The 26146-nt window shown below is 36.5% G+C and overlaps 1 protein-coding gene across 2 annotated transcripts in view; it reads right to left on the bottom strand.

Annotated features, from left to right (window-relative positions):
- The window catches only part of RPS6KA5 (ribosomal protein S6 kinase A5), a 75549-nt gene that overhangs the window by 30077 nt on the left and 19326 nt on the right, over positions 1-26146 (bottom strand). The window contains exons 3-5 of one of the 2 annotated variants that reach the window (XM_038179657.2): positions 21482-21700; positions 16449-16564; positions 15662-15769 (exon numbers count right to left, since the gene is read on the bottom strand). In XM_038179657.2, coding sequence (XP_038035585.1) covers positions 15662-15769; positions 16449-16564; positions 21482-21700 — 443 coding nt within the window. Of the gene's footprint in view, positions 1-15661; positions 15770-16448; positions 16565-21481; positions 21701-26146 lie in introns of those variants that run through there. The other variant, XM_021279046.4, reaches the window with a different exon arrangement.

Here is a 26146-nt window from a genome sequence, read left to right as displayed (position 1 = left end):
CATTTGTAATGAGCTTTATAAAAACTCCATCTTCTACTCCACATAGCTAAGTACTTGTATCCTTTAGCTCTTGCTTCCTTTTCAGCTTAAAAGCAATCTACTGCTGAAATTCAAGGCTGAATAAAGCCAAGAAGAGGAAAGCAGATGATTATCATAAGCAGAGTTCTTAGCAAGAAATTAAGTAGTAAATTGTAACTCAACATTAGGTAGGAAAATAAAAGGGACCCACTGAGCATTTTATTCAAAATCAACACTGATTTGCCATTAAGTACACCAACTTTTATTCCAGAAGCCCTGATGGAACCAGCTGCTGACTGTTACAGGGAGACAAAACAAACTGCTATCAACTATTTAGAGTTTCTTAGTTAACTACACTTCAGCACTCCCTAAAACATTAATAAATAAATAAGTAAAAGAGTGGACGCTTCTTTGTTAGACACTCTTCCGGGTATGGTGTGTTTTGTTAGATTACAAGTCATACCAACTACCTGTAGCTGTTACATACAGAACACTATTTTTACAGTATTAAGTTTCACTAGGATTACTTATGTAAATTTGTCATTGTTAAACATAGGGAGTCACTAGTAGCCTTTAGTGGTATGCATTACATTTGGGTTTAAAGACATGTTAAAATAATGTCACCTCCAACCACAGTTTCCTTTTTTTTTTTTTTTTTTTCCTAGTTCTGGACTCCCCACTTCAAGTGAGAGATGGACACACTGGAGAGAGTCCAGTGAAAAAGGACCATTCAAACAGCTGAGAGACTGGAGCACCTCTCCTGTGAGGAGAGGCTGAGGGAGCTAGGGACTGCTAGGCCTGGAGAAGAGGCGGTGCAGAGGGATCTCCTCACTATACACAAACACCTGAGGGGAGGCTGCAAAGATGGAGGCAGGCTCTGTTTGGGAGTCCCCAGGGACAGGACAGGAGGCTCTGTCTGAACAGAAGGGAAAACTCTTACTGTGTGAGTGAGTGAACACTGGAACAGGTTGACCAGAGAGGCAGTGGAGTCTCCTTCTTTGTAGATATCTAAAACCTGGACATGGTCCCAGGCAGGTGGCTCTAAGCAACCCTGCATGAGCCTGACCTCCAGAGGTCCCTTCCAACCTCAACCACTGCAATCTGTGACAAAAAGTCACTCTATAATGTATTTCACCAGTCACTTGTGAAATCACATTTTACTCACAAATCAAATACGCGGTCTCATTTGTTTTTATTTTTTTAAAGCACAACCAAATCCCATTTTGTATTGCTCTCCTCCACAAATTTACAGTTCATGCAAATTTATAACATGAATTGAAACTCCAGTATCTGCCTTTCATCTCACAACACAGAACTGTTAGTAAGACTAGAAAGAAAATTATTGAATAACTGAATTTGGATTCTGCATATGAATTCTCACTGAACAGGAATATCTTGCAAATACTTGAGCTTAAGGATTTTTTGCATGAGGCCGAATGCAATTTTTCCTCACACAGCATGCGTGCCTTAAGCACTGTGGTTCCTTCGTCTGAGCTGCAGAACATCACGCAATTAGACACTAGAGGAAGTAAAGGGAAGTGTGGCTAACCCACTTCTAATAACTCAATATGACAATATTGACCTTGTCATTGAAAGCACATCATTATGCTTGCTCCCAGTCAGCAGTGCTTCCATCCTCACAGATAATTTGGAGGTGGCCTTCAGTCTTCTGGCACACACCCTCTGTCTTTTATTTGGTTTTGTGTTTTTTTTTTTCTTCACCAAGTTCAACATCATTCTGAATTCTTGTATAACAGGATTAGTTTTTAGTAAAGGTATATGAAGTGGCTACTTCAAACAGTTGAGCTGCTTAAGAGCTCACTAACTTTTTGTGAAGCCATTGACACAAAGTGAATTTTGCTAGTTGTTGGTCACTGAACATAGATAGGGTCACGTGGATAAGCAGGCAGTTCACTTTTTAATTTAGCAGATGTATGGTTTAACAAAGACAGGTTACATCCCCCACTAATTCTTTGAGATGAGCTAAGCACAGACTTTGTGCATGTGCCTACGCGTACCTTCCAAACGTTCCTAATAAATGCTCTAGTATGACACATGGGGTAGATCTCTGACTTTTCCTACTCCATATGTGGAGAGAGTAGATCTCTAACTTTTCCCACTCCCCATACAGCAATATGAAAAAGGTAGGGCACAGCCCTCCATCTGAGTTCCTTGCAATCATTCTGCCTGATCCAAGTGTCCTAGTAAAACACAACTACTTTAACTAGTCAAGGTACTTTTAATACCAAACATGTATCATCTCTGCAGCCTTTCCTCTGGAATACCTGTTTCTATATCTCATTTTCCTTTTCTTTCATCAAATAAAAGGAGCATATTTAACTTCAAACCCGGAAATGTTGATAGCACCTAGCCACTGAACGGCTTTAGAACAATTAGACTGCGACTGTCCACAATGGAGAGATGCAATGTAGATTATTATTTGCCCTGGAAAACAATCATTTTGACAAAGAAAAAAACCTCAGAGCAGCATCTTCCTTGCTGAGAGTATGTATGGTAGGTAGACCACAAATTATACAGTTTCCAGAGATCAAAAAATCTAGCTCCAGAATTCAATTGAAAGTGCTGACAGAAGAATGGAAACTTTGCACCATCATGCTCTTGATGATCTTGCGGTATCATCACTTGGCCCTGCTTTATAATCAAGGAATGCTACGCAGGCATTCAAAGCTATCTAAAGCTCCAGAAAGAACATGTATAAACATTTATACTTTCAGAAAGAGGACTTAAGCCTCCAAAGATCTCTAATAAGCTTCAAAGCAAACCACAGGAATTAAATGAGATTTCAGGTGAGCCAAGGAATCAAGAATATACAACACGCCTGTAAAAGACTCACTTCTGCTGGTCCAAATTGCCAGTTGACAGCTAACATTTTAGTTAAAGAGCTATTCCTTTATGTCTAGTTGGGTGTTAGCTTCCAGTGCCATAAAAAAAACTCAGAGCCCAGATGTCCTGAAAACATCTGATTTGATGCCCTAACACATCCAAAAGGGCATGGGAAATGGGCAAAGAAAAGGCAGAGACAACAGCCAGGACAGGTATTTCCAAACACCAGGGGAATGAAGGCCTGCATTATTTCACCACATGCACCTGAAGATCTGCATCTGGGAAACAAGCTGCTGCAATACTTGGCTGAAGAGAGCTACAGATAGAAGGGCACACGTTGGCTGGCTCAGTGTCAGGGCCAAAACACTATTGGTCAAGAAAAAACGTCATCTTGGAGTGGAGGACAAGACCCCAAGGAGCTCATGCACAGAACTGTAACTCCTTCAATAAGCAGTGAATCTCATTAGTTCAGGGACTAAGAAAAATAAAGTTAATCACACCCTTTGGAAACTGAGATCTGCATAACTGCAAAGTGCATCTTGTGACTCTCATGCTTATTCATAGCATGGCAGACAGGGCATTCAAGTCAGCCTGAATAAAAATAGAGAGAGAACAGTTTTTGGAACTCAAACAGGCTCCAAAGCAAAAGAAGAAAACCCACATTGAAAGGTTGAAGGCCCAAAGGCTGATGTGCTGAGTACCTCCTGAGTCAACGGTGTCATCAACATGTTGGTGTTAAGCATTAAAGAAAATTAGATTTCAATTTGGACTTCTCCAGGTAGCCAGGTGACACATCAATAGAAACACGCAATCTATATGAAGTTCAGCCACATGAGCAGTTGCCAAATTTGCTGTATGTACAAGGGACAGACTGAGCTAACTGGAGCAAGCCATTTGCTTGTTGGAAAAACAGGAACAAAAAGAAAAACAAAGGGAAAGATCAAAGCCTTAAACACACCTGAGATTTTGTTTCAGAGGCTTTCAGAAAAGAACAAACACCAAAGCAAAGCACCCAAACAAAAACATAAAAGAAATCTGAAGAGGTGTGAGTGTTGGAATAAGGAAGCTGCATAAAGCTTGCTAACAGAACACTTATGAAAGTAAAAACAAAATAAACAAACAAACAAACAAAGAACAAAAAAAAAAAAAACACATCTACAAAGAATGATCAGGAACTGAATCTGGAGTATCTAACTCAAAATATTGAGGCATGTTCCAAGTATGCTGTTCTACACACGTGCACTGAACTTAAGAAGAATATCTGCTACCCAAATACTGCTTTGGAAAAAATGCTTCAGAACCTGTTTGTTATTTTGTCTCCAAAGCGTGAACGCGTGTATGGAAAGCCCTCAAGTGTCTTAATACAGTCATTCTGTCATTTGAAGACATTATTTAACATTCAAATATATTGCCTTTCAAGTACTTCTTCAACTTGAAGAATTACATTCAAACAACACACACCACCGCAGACACTCGGATCCTACAGTCCTATGGCTTATTTTATTCACAACAGCCTTTGTGCAAACATATTTTAGCCAAAGGATTAGCCAAGTATTCAGTGAAGCCATTCTTTTCAGCATTCACAATTAAGACCCACTTCTCCAACTGCATGAAAGGTCACCTTTGAAAAAGAACAGATTGCTTCTGTTCTCCAACCATTTAATGCGCAAATACTTTGTTCTTTACCAAGCTGGACTACTACCCTGAACGTCAGAGGTGACACATTTTGAAGCCACACTGCTATCACACTCCTTTGAGCTATGAAATTTGACTCCTTAAAAGCATTTTCCAAGTTTTTGTTGTTGTTTTGTTGCTTTTTTTGTTTGTTTTTAAATAATGCTAGTCTTCACCAAATGTTACTGCATGTATTTTCTAACAGGAACTCCTTGCTAATAAAAACTACACAAGCACAGAGTCAAAAGACTTTGGTAAACCCTAGAATATCTAGTATCTTCTGTAAGTTGTTTGTAAAGGTAAAGGGCACTTCTCCATTACTAAATTGTTTGGATTTTAATTTCCTTTGATTCTGAATTTAAAATGAAACATTCCTGGAGTGCAACTCAATAGCTTAAGAATTACTGTTTTTTTGTTGTTGTTTAATACAGAATAGACAGAAACAAACAAACAACAAAAAAAAAAAAGACAAACAAAACTTGGAAACAGTAAGTGCTGTTGGTCCAGAGAAAAAGAAAACCTCAAAAGTCAAAATGCAGCCTTTAATTACATATATTCTACCTGTCAGCAAACACTTGTATGTAGTTGTAGGCTAAAATCTGAAACTGCATCTTCCTTAAATAATGGGGGTGTTTGTTTTTTTCTTCATTTTGTATATGTAAACATATAATTGGTCTCAAACCAAAAGGGTTTTGTGCACTTCGCCCTCACCAACAGGCTTGCAAGTAAAGCATAAAAGAAGCTTTACATTTTGACTGGGGAAGTGACAGCAGTTTCCTCAAGATCTGGCAAAACAAGCTACCCTTGAGGTGGTATTGGGTAATAACTTAAAGCCAAACCCTTGATAAATTTCATGTAGATTGTCCATATTATATATAATTAAAATACTGAATTTAGAGAAAAATTTCAAGTCTTTATTAAAAATGATTGTTAAGAAAGGAAAAGGCAATTTTCAGAGCTGATTGAAAAAGTATAAAAAACAAGTAACAAATTTCACAAAAAAGCCATCTGTTTGTAAAGAAAGGCAAGTATTTGGCATGCAATGCCATGGGTTTTGTACCATTTTTGTAAGTGAAATCTGCAGCGGAGTAGCACATCGTTACACAGAGCAGGAAGATACAATGGAACAGAAGGGAAGAACCAGGTAAGCCCGACCAAAGCTGGCTGAAGGCATTCCAAGCTGCTCTCAGGATTGAGTCTTCACACATTCATTTACAAAATTCTCCAATCTATACAAGAACTATTCATTGGTTCATCATATTTTTGTAATAGAGAAGTAATAGAATTATTATGCATGTTTTGGCCATTTTTTCCAGATTTCAGCAACATTCCAATGGGATTCCTATGCTTGCCTAAGCTTGTTAGCTGGCAAACTAAAACGCTTTGTTCGTTTCATCAGACTCCACCATTAGAAAGGTTTCAAAATGTTATGACCCAGCAAGACAAGAGGAATTCTTATTGCTCTTTGAGCCACTCTGAAATTGCATGGCAAGTTTTAACAAGGTTGTTAAATCTAATATAGATACAGTCCTTCGACTTAACATTAAAGGTCAATCCCTCTATTGTATGGGCAGTAACATTTCTCATACCAACTTCTAGATAAGGAATATAGATGAAAAAATCAAGTAGATTAAAGTCATAGTTTAGCTAAAACTCTTCATGTCTTCGGTCTTCTCTTTAAACAATCACCTAGCAGATTATAGCTCACATGAATGTGCACACACCATAAATCATACAAGCAACTGTTTCAAACTTCCATATAATACTCAGGGCTGCAGATAAGTAAAATCCACCAATGTTTCATGAAAATGTCTCTTGCCTACAATAAATTGGAAGCAGTCTGCATGTAATATACAAATGATATAAAGCTGCAATCCAACTTCTTGGAATTAGTCGAGTTTTGACCAAAACAAAGACCTTGCTCTGACTTGTATCTAGTGAATAAACATTCTAGCAAATACAAACTTGTAAACTTGTTATGAATAAATATTTACAACCCAAGTGTTCTCTGATGGTGGGTAACTTCTTTTATATTACCAGGAGCATGGCATGTGGTCATTTTTTGGAGATGAGAACAACAAAGAAATGTCTCTGCACAGGAATAAGGTGCACATGTGGGGAAGGGTCCACACGGAATAGAAATTAATGTCAGACATTAAAAATTCTTTGACACTATAGTACTTTTACTCTTGCTTAACCCCCCCCAAAAAAAAACACCTGCAGTGATTACATACTCTCAAGAAATTCAGAGATGTTTCTTAGGTACATTCAACCATCTCTAATAAAGGAAGCCAAAGCCAGCTGATCCCTCCTGCAGTGAGACTGGAGCATGGCATGTATTGCTTTCTGTGCCAGGCAGTATTTCCTGGATGTACAGAACTGTACAAAAATCTTCAGGTACACAGAAGGCTTCATATGTCTTTAACATATAAGAAAGGGGACTTAATACAGCAGATTCTTCACAAAGAACAGGCTTTTCTTGGCATTTCTGATGTTTGCAGAAAGGCTGCTGTGAATCATACTGGATATTGTCCCAGACTATAAGGTTATACTGGACAAACCCAGAACTGCTTTTACAGTTTCTCAAACAACTATTTCCTTTTGTGGTACGATTATCAATAAATAGATCTTTCTACTTATTGACAAGAGAATCCATGTGAAATAAAGGCAGTCAGCTCAACCAAAATGCCTACAATGCATTGTGTCATTCTGTTTTGAAGGTAGCCTGATGCAACTAACATCTGACTGATGTTTTCATTAAAGCTTTAGTGACAAATTTTGCTTCGAAGAGGAACCCTGTCCCACAAGATATTAAGCATCTAACTTTATATTATTAGAATATTTAACAGCTCTTGGCACTCAAATTTAAGTTGCACCTGCAGAAGTCCCACCATTCTTCAGGCAAATAACCTGCAACCGACACCTGACTAGGACTGGGACAGAATCAGCACTTCACCTGGTGATGACCAAGTAAACCCAAATAAAACTTGCAAGTTACACTTCTGCAGAATGTCTCACTGAAGATGGTAAGACAGAAAAGCAAACCCCAATTCTGAATTAGAAATGGCAACAAGAAGTAATACTAGAAACATACTAAAGTCAGTGAGACCTCTAGAAGAATAATGGTTAGTGTTTCTGTGAGATTCCTACAGTCTCCTAGCGTGCATATTTATCATTATAAATACAATGGGAATAGCTTCAGCCACAATAGTAGGGACAATGATCCTTCCTTTCATTTTATAATTTTACCAGTTTCTTAGCTAACAAGGAAAACCATTTTAAACTATATAAAGTCTTTTCTAATTTCATTTTATTCAATGCATATTTTGAAATTAACAGAAGCATCATTCATTCTAGTATTTTTATAAGGCCAATAAAGAAAAACAAAATAACTGGTTAGGAAATATGCAAATTCAGACAGGAAAGGCTAGAAGAGACATATTACACCACTGTATTCAGGAGTAAGAGAGTCAAACTTAACTAAGGGCAAGAGTTAAGTTAACCACAAACAGTTTCACATGCTATCAACTGAAACCATGTTCCTGTCCCTTCAAGAGCAACTTATAAACAATTTATTAGAATATTATGAAATGCCTAAAGTGGTACAGCATTTCTAGGCATGAACAGATGTTGGTGTTTGTACTGCTCTACAGAAACCCCACCGTAGTTCTTCATTTATCTAGAACCCTTACCTTGGGAAACGTGCTGGAATAAAACTCTGTACTTTAACCGCTTATACATCTAAATAAATATTAAATCCAAAGTCAAAATTAACTCTGTTAAAGTTCCTTTAACAAAGGAAGATGGAATTTCTAGGTTGCTCTCTGGGCTCTATCAGTAGTGTAGCAAATAATATCAATTAGAAATTAAAAAATAAAAAGTAGAATATATGGGAAAGCACCATTATTATTTGTATTTTATGTAACAGAGTTCTGAAAGCCAGTAACTTAAGTTCTTATACCAAGAAGCACAAACAATGAAAGCTTCCCTAGGATAACTGTGTTCAAGACCTTTGGCATATCAACCTGCTCTCTTCACACCCCCTGGGGTTAAGCCACCTGTGTTCAAGACCAACTCCGACTCAGTCCCACTGATTGTGTGAGGAACCTGCTCGGGGACCTCCTCCACCTTACCTTCTCTGGAGCTGAAACTCACATCCTCAGTCTTGACCTCTGAATGAGCTACACTGCAGGTATGCCTGCACTTGGCTGTGTACCTCACTGATCCTGACCTGCCTTCAAATCCTGACTTGACCTCAGGCCTTCCTCCTCACTATAAGCTTGCCTGAGAACTGCTGCACTGTTACCCAAGCCTGGTTACTGCCAATAGACCTGCTCTGATCTTGTTTGGAAACTGTGGGATTGTGCCCTTGGTCAGCTAGCATACTGCATCCCCAGCTCACACTACTGCAGGGAGCAGCCTCCCCATCCTGCTACTCCCTGAATAGCTAGGCAAGAACCAGAGGTCCTCAAGAAATAGACTGTAAGACTGAAAAACTTGAGTGTTGAGCAGTATCATACAGAGCATCCCATGGATCAGCTATCAGCAAACTGTTCTATCAGCTATAAGCTACTAGTTCGGTGAGCCATTAGAGTTCCCTTAGTAAGTTTAATGAGAAAAACATATGGTAAATAAAAGAATACTGCCTTAAATAGAGATTTACTTGCACTGCCATAGAGTCCACATAAAATTCCATGCAGAAACAGGGTTTGCACCTTCAGGGAGTCTTAGAGGCCATCCTATCTGAAAGTGATTTTACTGTTATTTACCTCAAAAATAAGAAATGCACCAAAAAAAAAAGAAAATATTTCCATAGAAATCAGTTCTGTAGCATTATTCTTTGCCATCATTTTAATTATCCAGAAGAACAAACAATTACAGGATCAATTTAGGAAGGTATATGAAAATTGACATAAAAGCCTTCTTTTGGCTTAAGACATGATGCAGATTTAAAATGAAAGTTGAAAATCTTGTTTGAAAATCTTATTCCAATAAAATAAGTGCCAGGCTATGTTTTGTTTGTTTTTAAAAATTCTTTTGAGAGCCTTTTTGGTCACAATATCCAGACATAACACTGGGGAATTAAGCTGTCCATATCAGAAAGTACAGCTTCACCCAATAGCTCTCTCAGGTATAGACGGTTGCTTCTGTAGCCATACCTTCTATTCAGGAACGAAAGTATGATCTCTGTAGAAGACAGAGGAAGAACAAAGATTGGATAAATGTTTAGTGGTATGCTAGACTACCCTACTTACTGCATTTGACAAATTCGTAATGAAGTAAAGGCATAGACTAGACCAAGAACATTTGCAATACTACAGATCAAAGGTCCACTAGTTTGAAATGTCATCCCAAGAAGAATTAAATAAAATCATCTGGAAATTAATAAAAAAAATAATACTATCCTGGGGACTGTTCCTACTTGAAGGAGCCATCTAAGTCAAAAGTACCATGTTGGATATTATATCTAATGCCACAGAGCTAGACAAACTAATGACTGCTTCCAAAACAGGCAGAAGCAGAGTAATGACTGCTTCAGGAAAGAGTGAAATTTGCCTGCCAGCAGCTGCCATCAGAACATGCACTAATAAGAGAGAGAGCAAGACCAGCTAACCCTATCAGTGAAGGTACTGCATGCCAGCTAAGAAACACATGACCCCTATAGTTGTAGCCCCAACACGTAACACTGTGTAAAATTAAGCCGTCATCTAATGTAAAATGGAGACTCAAGGAAACTTTTACACAGGTTTAGGAAATGGCTATGTCTGCTTCTGCAGTGCAATGCACTTGTAATTCTGCAAGGAATTATTTAAACCAGTTACTAATGATGGATTTATAAAGCAAATAACATAGAGAAAAGAAAACAAGAACCTCTCTTCTTAAGCAAAAGAAGTTCAGAAACAGTATATTATTGCGTGGGAGGAATGCAAGTACATACCACTTTCATCCCTGATGGACATTTTGTATTGGGTTCTCAAAATTCCAGTTTTTGGAAGACTTGTTTTCTAAAACATCATCTTTTGAGAAGAGAAAGTAATAGAACCAAAAGAAAGAAGAACAGAATAAAAAGCAAAACCTGAAAAAACACCCTCTTGCTTCAAATAGAGGCAAAATTAAAAGGTATGAAAGAGCATTCATTCTGCAAGGAATTCTTCTAGCTACCACTGTAAAGCATTCAAAAATGTATTAAAAAAAAGAGAATAAAAAATGCATAGAAGATGCCCAATACATACTTATGAAATCAAAGAGCACTGAATGTAAAAGGAGGAACAGGCAATTTCGCTCAAATGCAACGCATCTGGCTCTAAAATCATTTTCACATAGCCATGAAACTCTGGTCATGCAAGTTTACCATACATGGTTGCCCAAGTTTCATCAAGGTTAAATATTTGCAATCATTCAAGAGATTAAAAATTTATGAGGAAAAAGTCAGTGAGGTTGATGGTTTTGCATTCCAAATGCAATTTCTTTTGTCCTGGAAAAGAGAAACATTTTTTTCCAAAGTTGACTACAAACACATTATTGTAAGATCTGATAGAAGATGCCAGACTATTTAACACACAGGTCAGTATTTCTCCCCAAAACATTATTTTTGGGTGGCATATTTAAATAACTAAATGGCATACTAGTGAGGATTGTAAGAAATCATGATCTGTCTTAAAAAAAAAAAAAAAAACAAAAAAAAAAACAAAAAAAAAACACACTCTTAATGGCACTGAGATTTTGGCATCAAAATCTGGGCAGAATATGTTCTATGCTCCAGTCTTCTGCTTTACTTTTCCATGCTGCAAGACCAAGATTATCTTTATAAACACTGAAAAAGGGATACAGCTTGGGCTAAGGCACAGTCACCTGATCATTGATGACCTCGTTCTCCAATGAAATGAGACCTGCCCTGCAGTTATGTGATTTCACAATGTTTGGTGATTTTATGATTCTTAATATTCAGTTTCAGGATACTTGAAACACCAACAGAAGTACACCAACTAAAGCCAAAAATTTTTCCTAACATCGTTTCATATCTTTTTCTAAAACAAGGGTAATAATCAGTAATTGCCCAGATAGGATCTATAACCTATGTTAACTACTGTGGCTTAACTACACTACTCAGTTTGCTTTATCATAGTTTTTCCTCTTTCCAGAAGTGTAATCTACAGTTTAAAGCAGTGCTACATTTATATTGGTGAGCAACTCTTTAACCAAAACACAAATACAGGAAGTCATCAGCAGTACAGATTACTCTAACTTATCTTTGCAAGAGAATGCTCAGCGTTCAGAGCATGCACTATCAAATTTCAATTATCAGACATCTTCGTTTTAATTGGACAATTGTCAAGACTTTTATAATTAAATGCACAGATAACCTAGTAGGTCACTCAAGTGAGATGACAGTTCATACAGCAATAAATCAATGTCAAACCGTTGTCAGTTTCCTCACTGTTCCGTGTCCCTCTGCTCTTGACCACCTCTGTAGTGCTCTGTATATGAACCTTTCCACTTCACTGACCAAAATCCGTAGTGAGTTAACAACCTTTCATCAGTTTTCCTTTAATGAAACCTTTTAGGTTTACATACTAATTTTCCTTCCAGAACAAAGTGCCCACTCAACCAGCTAATAAACTACAATAGCAATTCAACTGCAAAAAGCATTTAACAGTTGCAACTAAATTTGCAACTCTGATGACATTTTCAGGTACAAAAGCAATAATGTATGTGAACTATTCACAGTACATCATAGAAAGAAGTGCACAGGTACCCAACTGACACGGAATTGCAAAAGCCAGAGAATTCAATCATCCCTTATAAAGAATATCTACATTTCCATCAGTTATTACTAAGGCATTTATGTTCTGTTTCCCCTCAGAAATATTGTTCAAAGTCCGACAACATTTGTATTTACTACACAATTTCTTTTAATCTGTTTGCCTAAAACACAAAACTTTCAAAACAAGCCTAAACTAAAGCAGACGTGTACCAACAAAGCAGACTTGAACATTCCTCTTATTCCAGAAATTTTACTTATGGGATTTAACAAGAAAAATGCTAATTGTTATGCATGATCCAATAGATGGTTACTAAAATAATTCAATGAATTCAGATTGTTTTTTCTAAGACAAAGATCTCCATATATACCATTCTAAACTGTTGTATTTCATATAGTTACAGAACCAAAGCTGTCAGAAAAAGAAACTATTAGAAAATGAATTAGCACTTCATCAATAAATATTAAAATGAAAACCAAACCTGATGACTAAGCTAAACTAGTATTAACCAAATCAAAATAACACCAGCATACAAGCAGAACTACGAGATTCAAAGAAGACTAAGCCACAAATGCAAAAGATGAAGATACTACACAAGAAATAAGATGGCAAAAATAAGAAATTGTGTTTTTGCTTTTTAAAAAAAATTTTTTTAATGGTTCCAAAAAAAATAGGAACACCAACATGATAACATGTGTGCAATGAAAAACTGTTCAAAATCTGTTAGTCCTATTATTATTTTTTTCCAAGATAAATTACTTATTCTAACACCATCTGCAAATAAATTCTACGTCCCAATTAGATATGGACTTAACTGAGATGCACAAAAAGGTAAGGCTAAAGAGTCTCTTTTCCCCATTTTTCACTGAAATTCAGGTGAGAGTTAAAATCAACCTTAATTCACCATGAGACTAAGACAGCAAATGCTACTGCATACTTAAAAGGGACTAATCATTTCAATTTCTCGAGCCCTTACCTAATCCCATTGTCTGGTTAGGCTAGTCAAATTCTTGGTCTTTGTGAAATATTACGTACAGTTCATATCAGAAAACATTTCATACCTAAATACCCTGTGATACTGAGTTATCCTACGTGAAAATTCATTTTTATTCAACTACTTTATTCGGGTCAGATTATTTCTTCTTCTTGTACACAGATGAACATGTATGGACTTTTTAAAAAAATAAAGCAAAGGAAAAAAATGGACTGCTATTACCCTCTTATAAGAATTTATTTATTTATTTATTTATAAGAAAAACTGTAAAATGCGTAAGCAAAGTTTAAGAATATACGTGTTTTAGAGGTCCCAAGAAGACTTACGCAAGCACATCTATTAGATGTAGTAGAGAACTTGCAAGAAGAAGGGTGGATTGGGGAAGCATGAAGAAGGGGATAAAGGAGAACATGCTAGCATGTGCAATACAGTTGCAAGAACATACTCTTTTCTTATCCAACTTGTGAAGTTGTTTAATTTTATTTAAAAGCGCTACCCAAATAGCATGAAAACAGATATAAAGCCATGCAATTATGTAGGCAAAAATTACTGCTTGTAAGCACATCAGTTCAGAAATGTAAATTAACAGGTAACTTTTGTAATGTGAATTTTAATTGTTCTAATGGTAGCTAAATTGTGTACAGAGTACAACATGAAATGTCAGTTTCTATGTGTAAATGGGACAGTCTAATCATGTTCAAGTTCAGTATCTAACTTAAGATGGTAATGTGAAAACTAGTGAAGTGCGCGCGATTTCTTCGGTTTTTGAAAGAAAACAATGAAACCGTAGGTAAGTTTCTCCTTAAAAGAGACTAGAAATGTTTAGCTTTTTTGACAGGGAAGATGAAAATAAAATGTTAAGGTGAATGAGGAAAAAAAGTATGGGTAAATGAACAGATTTTGTGGTATATGTCAGAGAAAGCAACATTAGATGACCAAGCAGCAAGACTGCATTATTTTAATGATGACTGGAGGAAGAAGAATCAGGTTCCAAATGTGAGGAAAAGCAGACAGGTATCTCTGATGCTTATGCAAGTCCTCACTTTTTCTTGCCCTGCTTATAAAGAACATCCTGAAGATGAGCACAGATGAGAAACAAGTATATTTCCTAAAGCCATTTGTTTTGAGACTTAAAGAAGGTCCTGATTTATTATGACATATTATTATCCTAGGGAAGATTTCTGCCTCATTCAACTTTTACTCAAGGCCTGGAGGACAGTTGCTATTCTCCCCCACATGTACAGTAATATAACCCAGAGTATTTTTTCTCCTATGCCTCCTGTAGCTTTTCTTATAACTCTGAGCAGGCCCTGCTCTTCTCCCTAGCCACACCTTTTATTGTCCTTCTTTTCTGCTGAAAACCACATCTCTTCGTATTTCCTTGTTGAAAGTACACTGGTCTGACATACTGTAGCAAATCCTTTGTCATGCTACTTGATCTTCCTCTTTGTTTTACTCTATAGTTTAAGAGGAATATATTGACACTTTGTATATATTTTAATTAGTTACACACTAATTAAGTAACATTTCCAGTTTCTTAAAATGGTTAAGAACCACCTGAATCCTACCAGGTTCCATTTGAAATGCAAATATTCCAGAGGAAACTACCGGTTACCTATTTTTAGAAAACCTCTGTTGCTTCTAACAGATTCAAACCTGCAGTCCAGTCCCATATATCAAATCCCTCTGATCCCTAAAGTGAAAGCAAAAAAAAACCTACTTTTTAAATTCTCCAGAAACAAAATCCTCTACAGCTTTCTTTGACTCTCTGAAATCTAAAAGCATATCTGGATATAAAACCTTACCTTAGAAATAACTGACAACTAACGTTAACAGTCAGTAATCGTTATGTTAGGTACTATTCACTTATTTAATGAGAGAAACTTTTATCCTAAAAGCTTGCAATTAAGCTTATCAGAAGTGACACAAATACAGGAGAAAAAGACAAGATAATAATACAAAAATTGTTATTAGCATAAATAAGAGTCATAGCATACCATTTGCCTAGTCACTGCAAAGTATTAGCAGAGAGTTTTAAAAAGGCATCTGAAAATGATAATGTAAGTGGCTTTTCTGACTCCTGTGTATCTCCTCTTTTGCACATAAAGGGCAGCACAAGGGTGTGTGAAGGCATTTCAGGGAAAACTAGAACGGACAAAAATGTCTAGCAACACTGGCAGGCCAAAGACCAACGAACTGAGAACTCGAAACCCTGTAAACAATTACTACTAGATTTTGTTCCACAAAGCAAAAGTTGAGAAGACATTTTTTCTGCTCTCTCAAATGCCTTTATATTTCCATGAGACAGAATCTGATTTTTTGGTCTTGTTGGATTCTGTCCACCGTTAGTGGAGATTCAAATACTCACCTCATCAGTAAGAAACTCCTTACTCAGACCGAAGTCCGTCAGCACCACGTGGCCATCAGAATCAAGGAGAATATTCTCAAGTTTTATATCCCGATATATAATTCCCAACTGCAGACAGAATAAAAGAAAAGCATTGCCAAGTCACTGTAACCATATCAAGGAGACACAGAATGCATTTAAATGTAAAGCTAACAAAATTCCCATTATTTCAACTGACACTTCAGAGACTGCCCTCAAAAAAGAGAATTTTAAAATGTCTTTGAAGAAATACCTTTGAGAGGCTTGTGAATTCTCAGCAATTAATACACCAGGTAATGCCATAGGACATAATATAACCTTTGCATCTAAAAGTGACTCAATACTTGCCTCTGAAAGCAATTTGCTTGCCTACAGTCATGCCAAAATTTCAAAACTCTGCTGTTTCATTATACACAAAACAAGGAGAACTGAACAACAGTGCAACCCAAACATTCTTCATGTTGACTACAAATTAGGTTTACTGACATGCTCTACCCTTTGACAGAGATTACCAAAAAATAACTATCATGTGTCAATAATACTCTTTGCACTGCAGAAAAAAACATGTAGCCTTATTTTGGTACACATAAATAGACATTTCATTGGAAAGTATTTCTAATTGTACAACTAATATGTCCCAGTGGTAGGTAAAGTTACTCTGAATTTAAGACTACCTAAAAAATATTACTAACTTTATATGATGTGAATACAGTTGATAGTTCCACAAAATCAGCTTGTAGCATCCACTGAAAGGATAAAGTTACTTTACCTTGTGTAGATGTTCAAGAGCCAAAACTATTTCCCCAATATAAATTTGCACCTCATTTTCTGAGAATCTCTCTCTTTGTGAAAGGTGAGTAAACAGTTCTCCTCCATTTATATAGTCTAAAAAGTAGAACAAAGAACCTTGTAATTTCACTTTCTGACAACTTAATTTTCTTACAAAGTAACCATTAATATTGCAGTAAGTTATTTAATAAGATGTTCTGGGATCAGATGCTTTTACTTTATTGCAACTCTGTAATATTTCATCCCATTGTACAATACTCAGTTTCCTTATTAGTGGAGTGATGGAAGAGCATTACCAATTTAAATAAGCAGCAAAATCATAAAGTGAGCCATAAATATCCATAAATTATGAAAGATTAACATTTTTTGCAAAATCAGTCTTTCACTTAATCAGAAAAATAAAAAGAACAGCACACAAATGGTATCTATGAAGTGAGGATTTGTACACCCTTGTGAAATAATTAAGAGCAACAAGCCAGATTGACATTAAAACAGATTATTCAAAAGAACAGACACTAAGTGAAATAATCACCTATGGGCAATTACAAGTTTAACCCTTTGCAAGTGGAACTTATATGGCAAAACTTCCTGAAGGAGGTTATTTCCACACACATTCCCCCACATGAAAACCACACTTTGATTCTTTGCAGGACACAACAGGGTTGTTTTCCCAGTCAGGAAGGGGGAAAAAATAGTTAATACAAGAGTTCCACTGCAACACCAACATTTTAGATACACTGGCAACATACAACAAAGTAGTTCATTTGCATTTGAGGTTTACAATACACAAAGCAGGGAACGTACTCCACAACATCTTATCAATATTTTCTTGAACACAGTTTCTACAGATCCATGTATTATACCAAAAATTCTTTGAAGCAAAAAGCGTATATACAAGTCACACATACTCTGATCTCTCTACTCTTTTCACAGCTCTCCATTCAGAAAGGAATAATAGCAGAATCAAAGAGGAAAGTAAGGAAGATTCATCTACGTTAGTAAGTATACGAAAACATCGATACTAAATCATAAATAACCCACATTTTACAATTAAAAGTAGTAATAACTTAACCCCATGTGGCAAGTTCTGTTTAGAACTGGTACTCTTATGAAGAAAAATTCCTCATTCTTTCAATCCTAGCTTAAAGTCAATCTAAAAACTGGAATTGGCTCCAAATTCTGTATTCTGGAAAACAGACAAATGCAACCGCATGTCTGCACTTGATTCAGATTAAATTACTGCTGCTATGTAATCTGGCAGCACAAGGACTTGTATTAAGTATTGCACCAAATCTCCAACTCTAAAACCTCTTGAACCTGAAATGACACATTGCTCATTCACCAAGCCCAGCTGGGTAGAATACAGGCAGATGCTGTTTCCCTGAAAATTCAGAAGCCATTCTGAAACGCAGAATTCCAACACTACATCAAAGAAGCAAAGAAGTGATTTACAAGGATTTACATAGTCAGACAAAAAAACATGCAGCAAACCATTTTGTTGTTCTTGTTGCTGTTTGTCAGGGAGGGCACAAAGCCTAAATGAATTATAAAGTAACCTTAGGCCACAATTGTTGTTTTTTGTTTGTTTCTCTGTTGAAAAGAATGATTAAAAAGAGCAGATAAAAAAAAAACACCACGTACTACACAACTTTATTCCCACTTTCTGCTAAAAAAGGAAAGAAAAGGACATTTCTGGAACAGTTGTTGCTCTGCAAATGGGCTCATGTAAACTTGTGGAAAAGCAAACACAAAGAACAAAAAAAAAAAACTTAGTTATACATCAGCTTTGATTTTTTTTCACTTTAAACTTCACCTTGATGTTGTATTAGGGTGGAAAGTAAATGCCCACTGTACTATATATTATGTAATGTTCTTCACAGCTACTGGGCTCCCTCCTCTTTGACTCTAATGAGGATATAATCTCAACCTTTTAATTTTCCCTTCGTAAAAAAGGTTCTTCGGGTCTTGTAATTATTCTTGTCACCTATAGTTATCCAAAAATAAACGCACAGAGAAACTTATCAATATCATATATATATGTGAAATACGTATGTAATACATACATACATACTCATGTTGTATATGAAATACATAATTTTTTCTAATGGAATCCGATTGATATTGGATTGAGAGCAGCTCTGAAGAGAAAGACCTGGGGATGCTGGTGGATGAGAATCTCAGTGTGAGCCAGCAATGTGTGCTCTCAGAAAGCCAGCCATATCCTGAGCTGCATCCAAAGAAGTAAAGCCAGCAAGGCAAGAGCAGTGATTCTCCCCCTCAGCTCTGCTCTTCTGAGATCCCACCTGGAGTACTGCATTCAGCTCTGGGGCCCCCAGCACAAGAAGGACATGGACCTCTTGGAGTGAGTCCAGAGGAGGGATGTGAGGATGACTGCAGGGCTGGAACATCTCTCCTATGAAGACAGGCTGAGGGAGCTGGGGTTGTTCAGCCTGGAGAAGAGAAGGTTCAGGCGAGACCTTATAGCAGCTTTACAGGACCTAAAGGGGGCTACAGGAAAGCTGGGGAGGGACTCTGTCATGAAGTATAGTGACAGGACAAGGCATAATGACTTTAAACTAAAAAAGGTTAGATTTAGAATAGTAATAAGGAAGAAATTCTTTATGCCCAGGGAAGTTGTGGATGCCCCATCCCTGCAACTGCTCAAGGCCAGGCTGGATGGAGCTTTGAGCAACCTGGTCTGGTAGGAGGTGTTCCTGCCCAGGACAGGGGGGTGGAATTACATGGACTCTAAGGTCCCTTCTAACTCGAACCTTTCTGTGATTCTATGATCTAAACTACATTCTAACCAAAAACTTCTGGATTATTACTATGATGCTTATAATGCATTCTCATTTGTCTCATGCTTCATCTATTTTTTTATTCCAAATTATTCGTCTATAGATTGAATACCACAACAATCAAAGATGAAACCCTCATTATTAAAAGGTTAACATCAAGGAATCACAAAGCTATCAATGTATTTCTAATTTCTGTTTCACCTCTTCAGCATCTTCAAGTCTTTGATACTATTTTATATATTCTTTAGCATCCTTTTCAAAGGTATTTGTGAAAACCCTTACACTTTTGAAATCACATTTTCAAAAGGAATCTAGTGAATACTTCCCTTAATCTTGAGCTTCTCAGGCACGTTTTATCCCATGGTAATATATGAAACTAAGGCACATATATAGAACACCTTCCTACGAATTGACAATCAGTGGGATAAGATTCATATAACATTAATAAAAATTATTAATTCAAAGTTTAAATCAGCTTGTTAATTAAGGTTCACCAAGTGGAAGTTATGAGTTAACAGTAACCAGAAAATTAAAGGACCATTTACTTCTTCAAATAAACCTTACAAAAAAAAAAAAAATGAAACATGGAAGTCTCGATACTCAAGAGAGAAATGGTTTAACAAAGTTTTGGCAGCAAAAGCTTCCTGAAGCAGCGAGGTTTAAAGCTGCATTTATTACCTTTTTCCAGCTCTCTAAGTACATACTCCTCATTATGAGGAAAAATCCTTGACCCTCCCAAGAAAGCCAGGCCTCTAAAAGGCAGTGCAAACTGGGGAATAAAACAGAAGAAGAAATAACTTCTTAACGTCAGCCTCTTTCCCTAAAACAGTGCTGTCTCAAAAGGGGGGTGCAGGGGGTGGAAGGTGTTCTATCTTAGTTGAAAACTCAGAGAAAGTTCCTTATCAGTCTCATGCCAAGCTTGCAAATGCTGTAGAAATTGATCTGGTTCTTCACATAAATATGGAAAGCAAAATGGCACGGACAGAAGTAGAACGCAGAAAGTTCTAATAAGCCTTGCTATACAATAGTTCATTATCAGGCATCTTGTGTAAATGGATATTTACGAATGTCACAAGAAGAATTACAAGAAAAATTTACAAAAATAAAGTAATGCACAAAAGCAAGTAACAGATTAGGGCTGAAGAACAATAAGAACTCATTAAAACCAAGGCTCCACGATACATGTATATGTACTTCCAGCATCATTTTAGAGCAGGAAATCCGACCAACAACCTGTACATTCCAGTGTCTTAAAGAATTTGCCCAGACATAAAAATGAAGGCACAATCACCTTTAACAGGCCTTGCCCATCCTACTATGAGGGCATCTGTTCAGGCAGAAAGGCCTGACTGAGAGAATCTTTCAGCTTGCAGCAGTTCAGTGATACTAGAACCTACCAATTGGTCAGCGTAGTAGCAGGCAGCCCTGTCCTCTCAAACAGATAGCAACATTTCAAAATACATTTTATTTTTAATGTGATTGGTGTAAGTCATCTTCAGAGTTAAATGTGCTATATGTCTGCTCAAGTATTTCTTTACTATCCCAAGTTGGAAGGGATCCACAAGGACCATCAAGTAAAACTGGCTCCAAGCAGGATCACCCAAAAAATTAAGCTATGTACCTGACAGCATATTTTTTTCTTATTTTCTACCAACTGATCCCAGAAATCAAATTACTTTTGGTCACTCCACCTTACCAACAACCTTTGTGCCACACAAGCAAAGACAGCATACAGAGAAAGTAAGGGAATCATTTTAATGCCCTTGAAAATTGTTTCAATTATAGTAGCAATTAGTCTGAAATTCTGCAGAAAGCTAATGCAGTATATAATAACAGTTAAAAAAAAAAAAGCTGCAAATAAAGATTTCATCTTCTAGGTAAGTTCAAGAAAATTTATTTTTAGTAATTTTCCACCTCTGCTTTAGGCAGTTATGACCATATCAGTGACTTGCATGCAAAAGAAAGAAGTATAATATTTTTTTCCCCAAGTCAGAGTAGCACACTGAGGTTCAAACAGGAAAACCACAAAGGCACTGTTGAAGATGAACTGTATTTTACTTCCTATATTCTCCCATACAATCTCCAAACACACAGTACTTAAGACCACATGAAACAAAACTACAAAACATTAAGGAGATAAAAGGATGAATTATATATTTATTTTTTAGATTTTATTTTGTATTAATATAAGAGTTGAAGCCTGAAAACTACTTACCTAAAATGAGATGAAGCTTTGTATCTGTTTGGAAGGCATAATGTAATGTGACCAAAAATGGTGATTGCCTAATGTGCTCCAATACTTGTCGTTCTGTCCTTGTGTGCTCAGTTGTTTTGGCTTTTTGAACTATCGTTGCTTTCTTCAGTACTTTCATGGCATACAGTTTTCCAGCATCGTGGCCACTTACTTTCCTTACTAGGAACACTTTTCCATAGGCTTAAGAAAGAAAGAGTGGGGAGAAAAACAATTATTTACTCATAATACAGGTCTGGCTGACAACGATACTACTGCTGATTATTAACATTACACAGAAATTCTCACTTGGCCCTTATACTCAATTATTCTTTGTTACGCCACATAGTAGTTATTCAGGTTAAAATCTTTCAGGATTTTGTTTCAGACTGACCTTTTCAAAATAAATTTCAACCAAATCAACCCAGCAAGTGAATGCAGCAAGAGTAGAAGAAACAGAGTTTCAGTATTTAACATAAAAGTTAAAATGACTTCTTCCTTTGCAATAACCTAAAAATACCACACATAGAATTTGGCAGGAGTACAGGGGTAAGGGCAATGCTGTTTCTGCCCCCACCCCCCCATTATGCCCATTTTTGTGCAACTTAGCAGCTTTCATTACTGGCTTTACAGCGGTTCCAGAAATCCATTGAAAATCCAATGAATTCTTCCCACCAGTATTTAGAACACAGGGACATTCTGAGGCTCCTGTACTGGGCTTAGGGAGAATAAGCTAGAAGGAACTCTTCAAAAAAGAAGTTTTCTAAACGCAAACAGGAAAAAAAAAGTCACCAAGACCAAAACACAGGCATTCCAAACTTTTTAGGTAATGAATTTAAGTGTTCTATTGACATATTTTGTTAAAAATATGCTCCACGGTAGAATAATAAGACACATGGACTTTTTTTTTTTTTTTAAATGAAAAGCCTCCTATAGGCCAATAAATGACATCTCTATTAGACAAAGCTGTTGGAAGAGTAACAATTAGATTTAGCACATATATGAACAAGGTAACATGAGAAAGACTCAGTGCTACTTTTGTAGATGGTTATAATTACTTCTATTAATAACTGCTTACAGGAATCACGAGGAAGGAACAATGATATGCTTTACTTATCTAGATTTCCAAAGTACATAACAAGTTCCCTTACAGAAGGGTCTTGAAAATACTAAAAAAAAATAAAAAAATCATTGGTTCAAAGAGTAGATTAGCAGACAAAAATCAAAGGTTAAAACCAAACATTCAGCTTTTAAGATGAAAGGAGGACACCACAAGAGTTTGTCCTGCGTGATTCAGTCATATATGAACTACAGTGCGGAAGTTAGTAACTTATCTACTACAACAGAAATCAAAGCTGACTGCTGAAAATTGCAAAAACCATATCAAAATATTAAGTAGCTGAATAATAACGTGACAGATAAAATTCCAAGGAAGTAAATGAGTAAGCCGTATGTGGTAAGATAATGATTAATTTTTATACTGTTATAACTGAGAAAAAAAAAATATCTGGCACGACTATAGACAGTTCTGTAAGAAAACACCCCCAGTGGCTAGAGGTAATCCAAAAAGCAAATAGAAAGTGAAAACTTCAAGGAAAGTATTAAAGTGGAAATATGACACATGCTCAGTCCCTCAGACCTTCACACAAAACCAAAAATCCCTTCTGCTGTGGTATGAAAGCTTTGTGTGCTCCTATCTCGGGTAATGCATGCCAGCACAGTGCTGCTCTCTTCTGTCCCCAGCTACCCTATCAGGAAGAAAAAAAAAAAAAAAAAAAAAAAAAAAAAAACACTGCTGGAGAACTATAAAAGATCCAGAAAAGCGTAACAAAGGTTATTCTAATTATGAAGGGAAATGAATGCATAAACTTTTTTTTTTAGCCTGACAAAGGTGGAGTACTGAAGAAGATGCCAGAGATTTAAAATCAAAGATCTATATGAAGGTAAGTAAAGAACAATTTTTCGTTATTACTAAAAATAAAATAATTAAGGTAAAAAAAAATCATCAGGTATTAAAACTAAGAACTACACAACACACAAATATTCAATTAAGCTACAGAACTACTGCTGCATTAGACTGTAAATATCAAAAATATCAAAAATGTAGATGAGTTCAAAAAGGTGATGTAAGTCCTTGATGGAGAAGAATGTATAGAAACCATTGCTAAACACAGAACCTCTGGCTCAGGTAGACCCCAAACCACAGACTGCTACAAGAGTATTAAGCAAACCATCATTGTATGCATCCTCGTGTTCTTCTAGGGTCTCTTTACAGGTCTCAGAGATAGAGAAGTGAACCGGCTGGGCGCTTTGTATAACCCCTACATGGCCATTGTCTTCACACATCATTCCTAAAAGGAACACTCAAGTATCTCAAAACTGTAAACGCACTGGACAGAGTACGCTGTCCTGATGGGAGACAAATTAATTATGTTCATCTTCAAACAACCCTACATAGTTACTCCCAGTAAGCAACTATGTGCAACTCCATCTTTTTCCCATCGTTCCCCATCCCTGACAGAGAATAGAGAGTTTTGAGTTACCCAATGATGCATTATTTTTTTCTATAGCAAAGTTCTGCTTCATTCTGTATAAAGTAATATTACTTATTCTTTCAAAAATAATTCTTTCAAAAAGTTGGGTTTTTAGCTGACTTCTACTCTACAGGGTCATGCTTGCATTCTTCACAGTGCCTACTATTCTCAATATGGATTTTCACAGATATAAAACAAGTTTCCAAAATATACTAGTCAAGAAAGGCAAAAAGAGCCAAAATAGGTTAAACCTCTATCTATTTTAAGTGACAAATGGGAGATACCAGGACATTTCCCACCCTCCGCAATGCTCAGTATTATGTAGCACTCCCCAACATCAGTAGTAGCCATGAGATCTCAAGTGTATCAACGTAAATTGCCCTGAGTAGTCTCAAGCTGGTCATCAAGAAATGGATAACCACAGGTGTAAAATATTATCATAGTAAAACAGACACGGGCCATAAATCCTGTCACAACATATAGGCACGAATGAACTCAACAGAGGTTGTACAGGCCATAATATTGTGACCTCAATGACACTATTATGCTTGTGTACAATTTTCATGATATTCAATTGTTTTCCAGTACTGACTTAAATTATTTAAGCATCTGAAAAACAGACCTTACTATTGAAGGCACTGGTTTTAAAAAAACAAACAAAAAAAAAACACCACCACAACAGAGCTTCCAAAAGCAGTACTTCCATCTTTTTAAGGAGTTACTACTCAAGAAATGTAGATGCTTTTGCAATCCACTAACGCACACCAGAAACCACTGTGGAGAATGGCCTGAGCTTGCATTTCTCAACTGCATAAGGGAACAGCTCCGGTTTTCACCAATTTGCAGCTAGAGCTTGGTATTTAACTAATGCCAGAATAGGGCATTACACAGAAGCTTCCTTAGGTTCCCAGGACACAGCAGTTTTATCAAAAGCACTGGAGAACATTAGGCTACACCAAACTAAAATAAACAAACCCCTCTGGATTTTAACACTAAATCTTTGATTTTATCACTAAATCTTTGATTTGACTTTATAAAAAAAAAGCATTCAGTAATGCACCTCACATAGCAGCATGCTAGCAGTATATTAAGAGTACCTACTATGGTTTTAAATACTCTGTATGAGAAGATTACCTGGTAAACATGTGAGCTATATGGAAGTCTCCAGAAACTATATCAATGTTACCTTAGAACAATTTGCAAGACAGAGCTTTACCATGGTACAAATTGTTTCCGCAGCAATCTGAAAAGGACTGACAGCAAGATGAGGACTCTCAGCGGTTTTGATGAGAATAAATCTTAAGTAGCACTATTTTAATCAAATGACTCATGACATGTTCAACAGCAGATTCTCCGATATTACCACGAGAAATCTACTTAAAAGACAACACTGCAACAGCAAGTCATTCGAGTGACAGCAAGGAAAAAGCACACGACTTTATTGCAAGGATACCCATACCAGATGATCTTATTTCAGAAAAGCTTTTTATGCTTCTCAGAGCCACATTTCAATGTTCATTCTCATAACAACTAAAACACATCTCGACTGTTTTCAAGGCAGAAATATTTAGTCAGCAGTGCATTCCTCACAGAGCAAACACACGTGCACAGCCACTAAAAATTTACCCCCAAATGTGGCAGGTTTTAAATTATGGAAGAACTAAAAGAAAATATAATGTATGCATATATAAAATACACAAGATTGATCCTTATGATTTATTAAAAGGAACAAAATAAACATATAAGGTTAAAGAAAAAAGGATGCACTAATGGCAGATTGATATGGATATCAGGCTTAAGATGAGCAAGACATTTCATGCCATCAATTTATATCACATTTTCATTTAATTTGTGAGGCAGAAAAATACAACTGGGGGTTAAGACTTTCCTTTCACTAATGCCTTTTTCATGAATAATAATTTAGTAATACATGCTATCGTACATAACAATTCAGCAAGTCATTCAAATATGCCGAAAGTATACACTTATTGAAAGACAATGAATTAAAAACAGAGTAATCTTTGCTTCTTTTTTCTGTGTAAATGCAAAACACATTAAGCCGTTGCATCATGCCAGCCAACTCTTAACAGAGGAAAAAAACAAGCAATTCTTTTTG

This window comes from Anas platyrhynchos, chromosome 5, assembly GCF_047663525.1.
Source record: "Anas platyrhynchos isolate ZD024472 breed Pekin duck chromosome 5, IASCAAS_PekinDuck_T2T, whole genome shotgun sequence".
NCBI lineage: Eukaryota > Metazoa > Chordata > Aves > Anseriformes > Anatidae > Anas > Anas platyrhynchos.
Note: the sequence above shows the minus strand (reverse complement) of the source record. Positions and strands in the feature narration are given on the sequence as shown.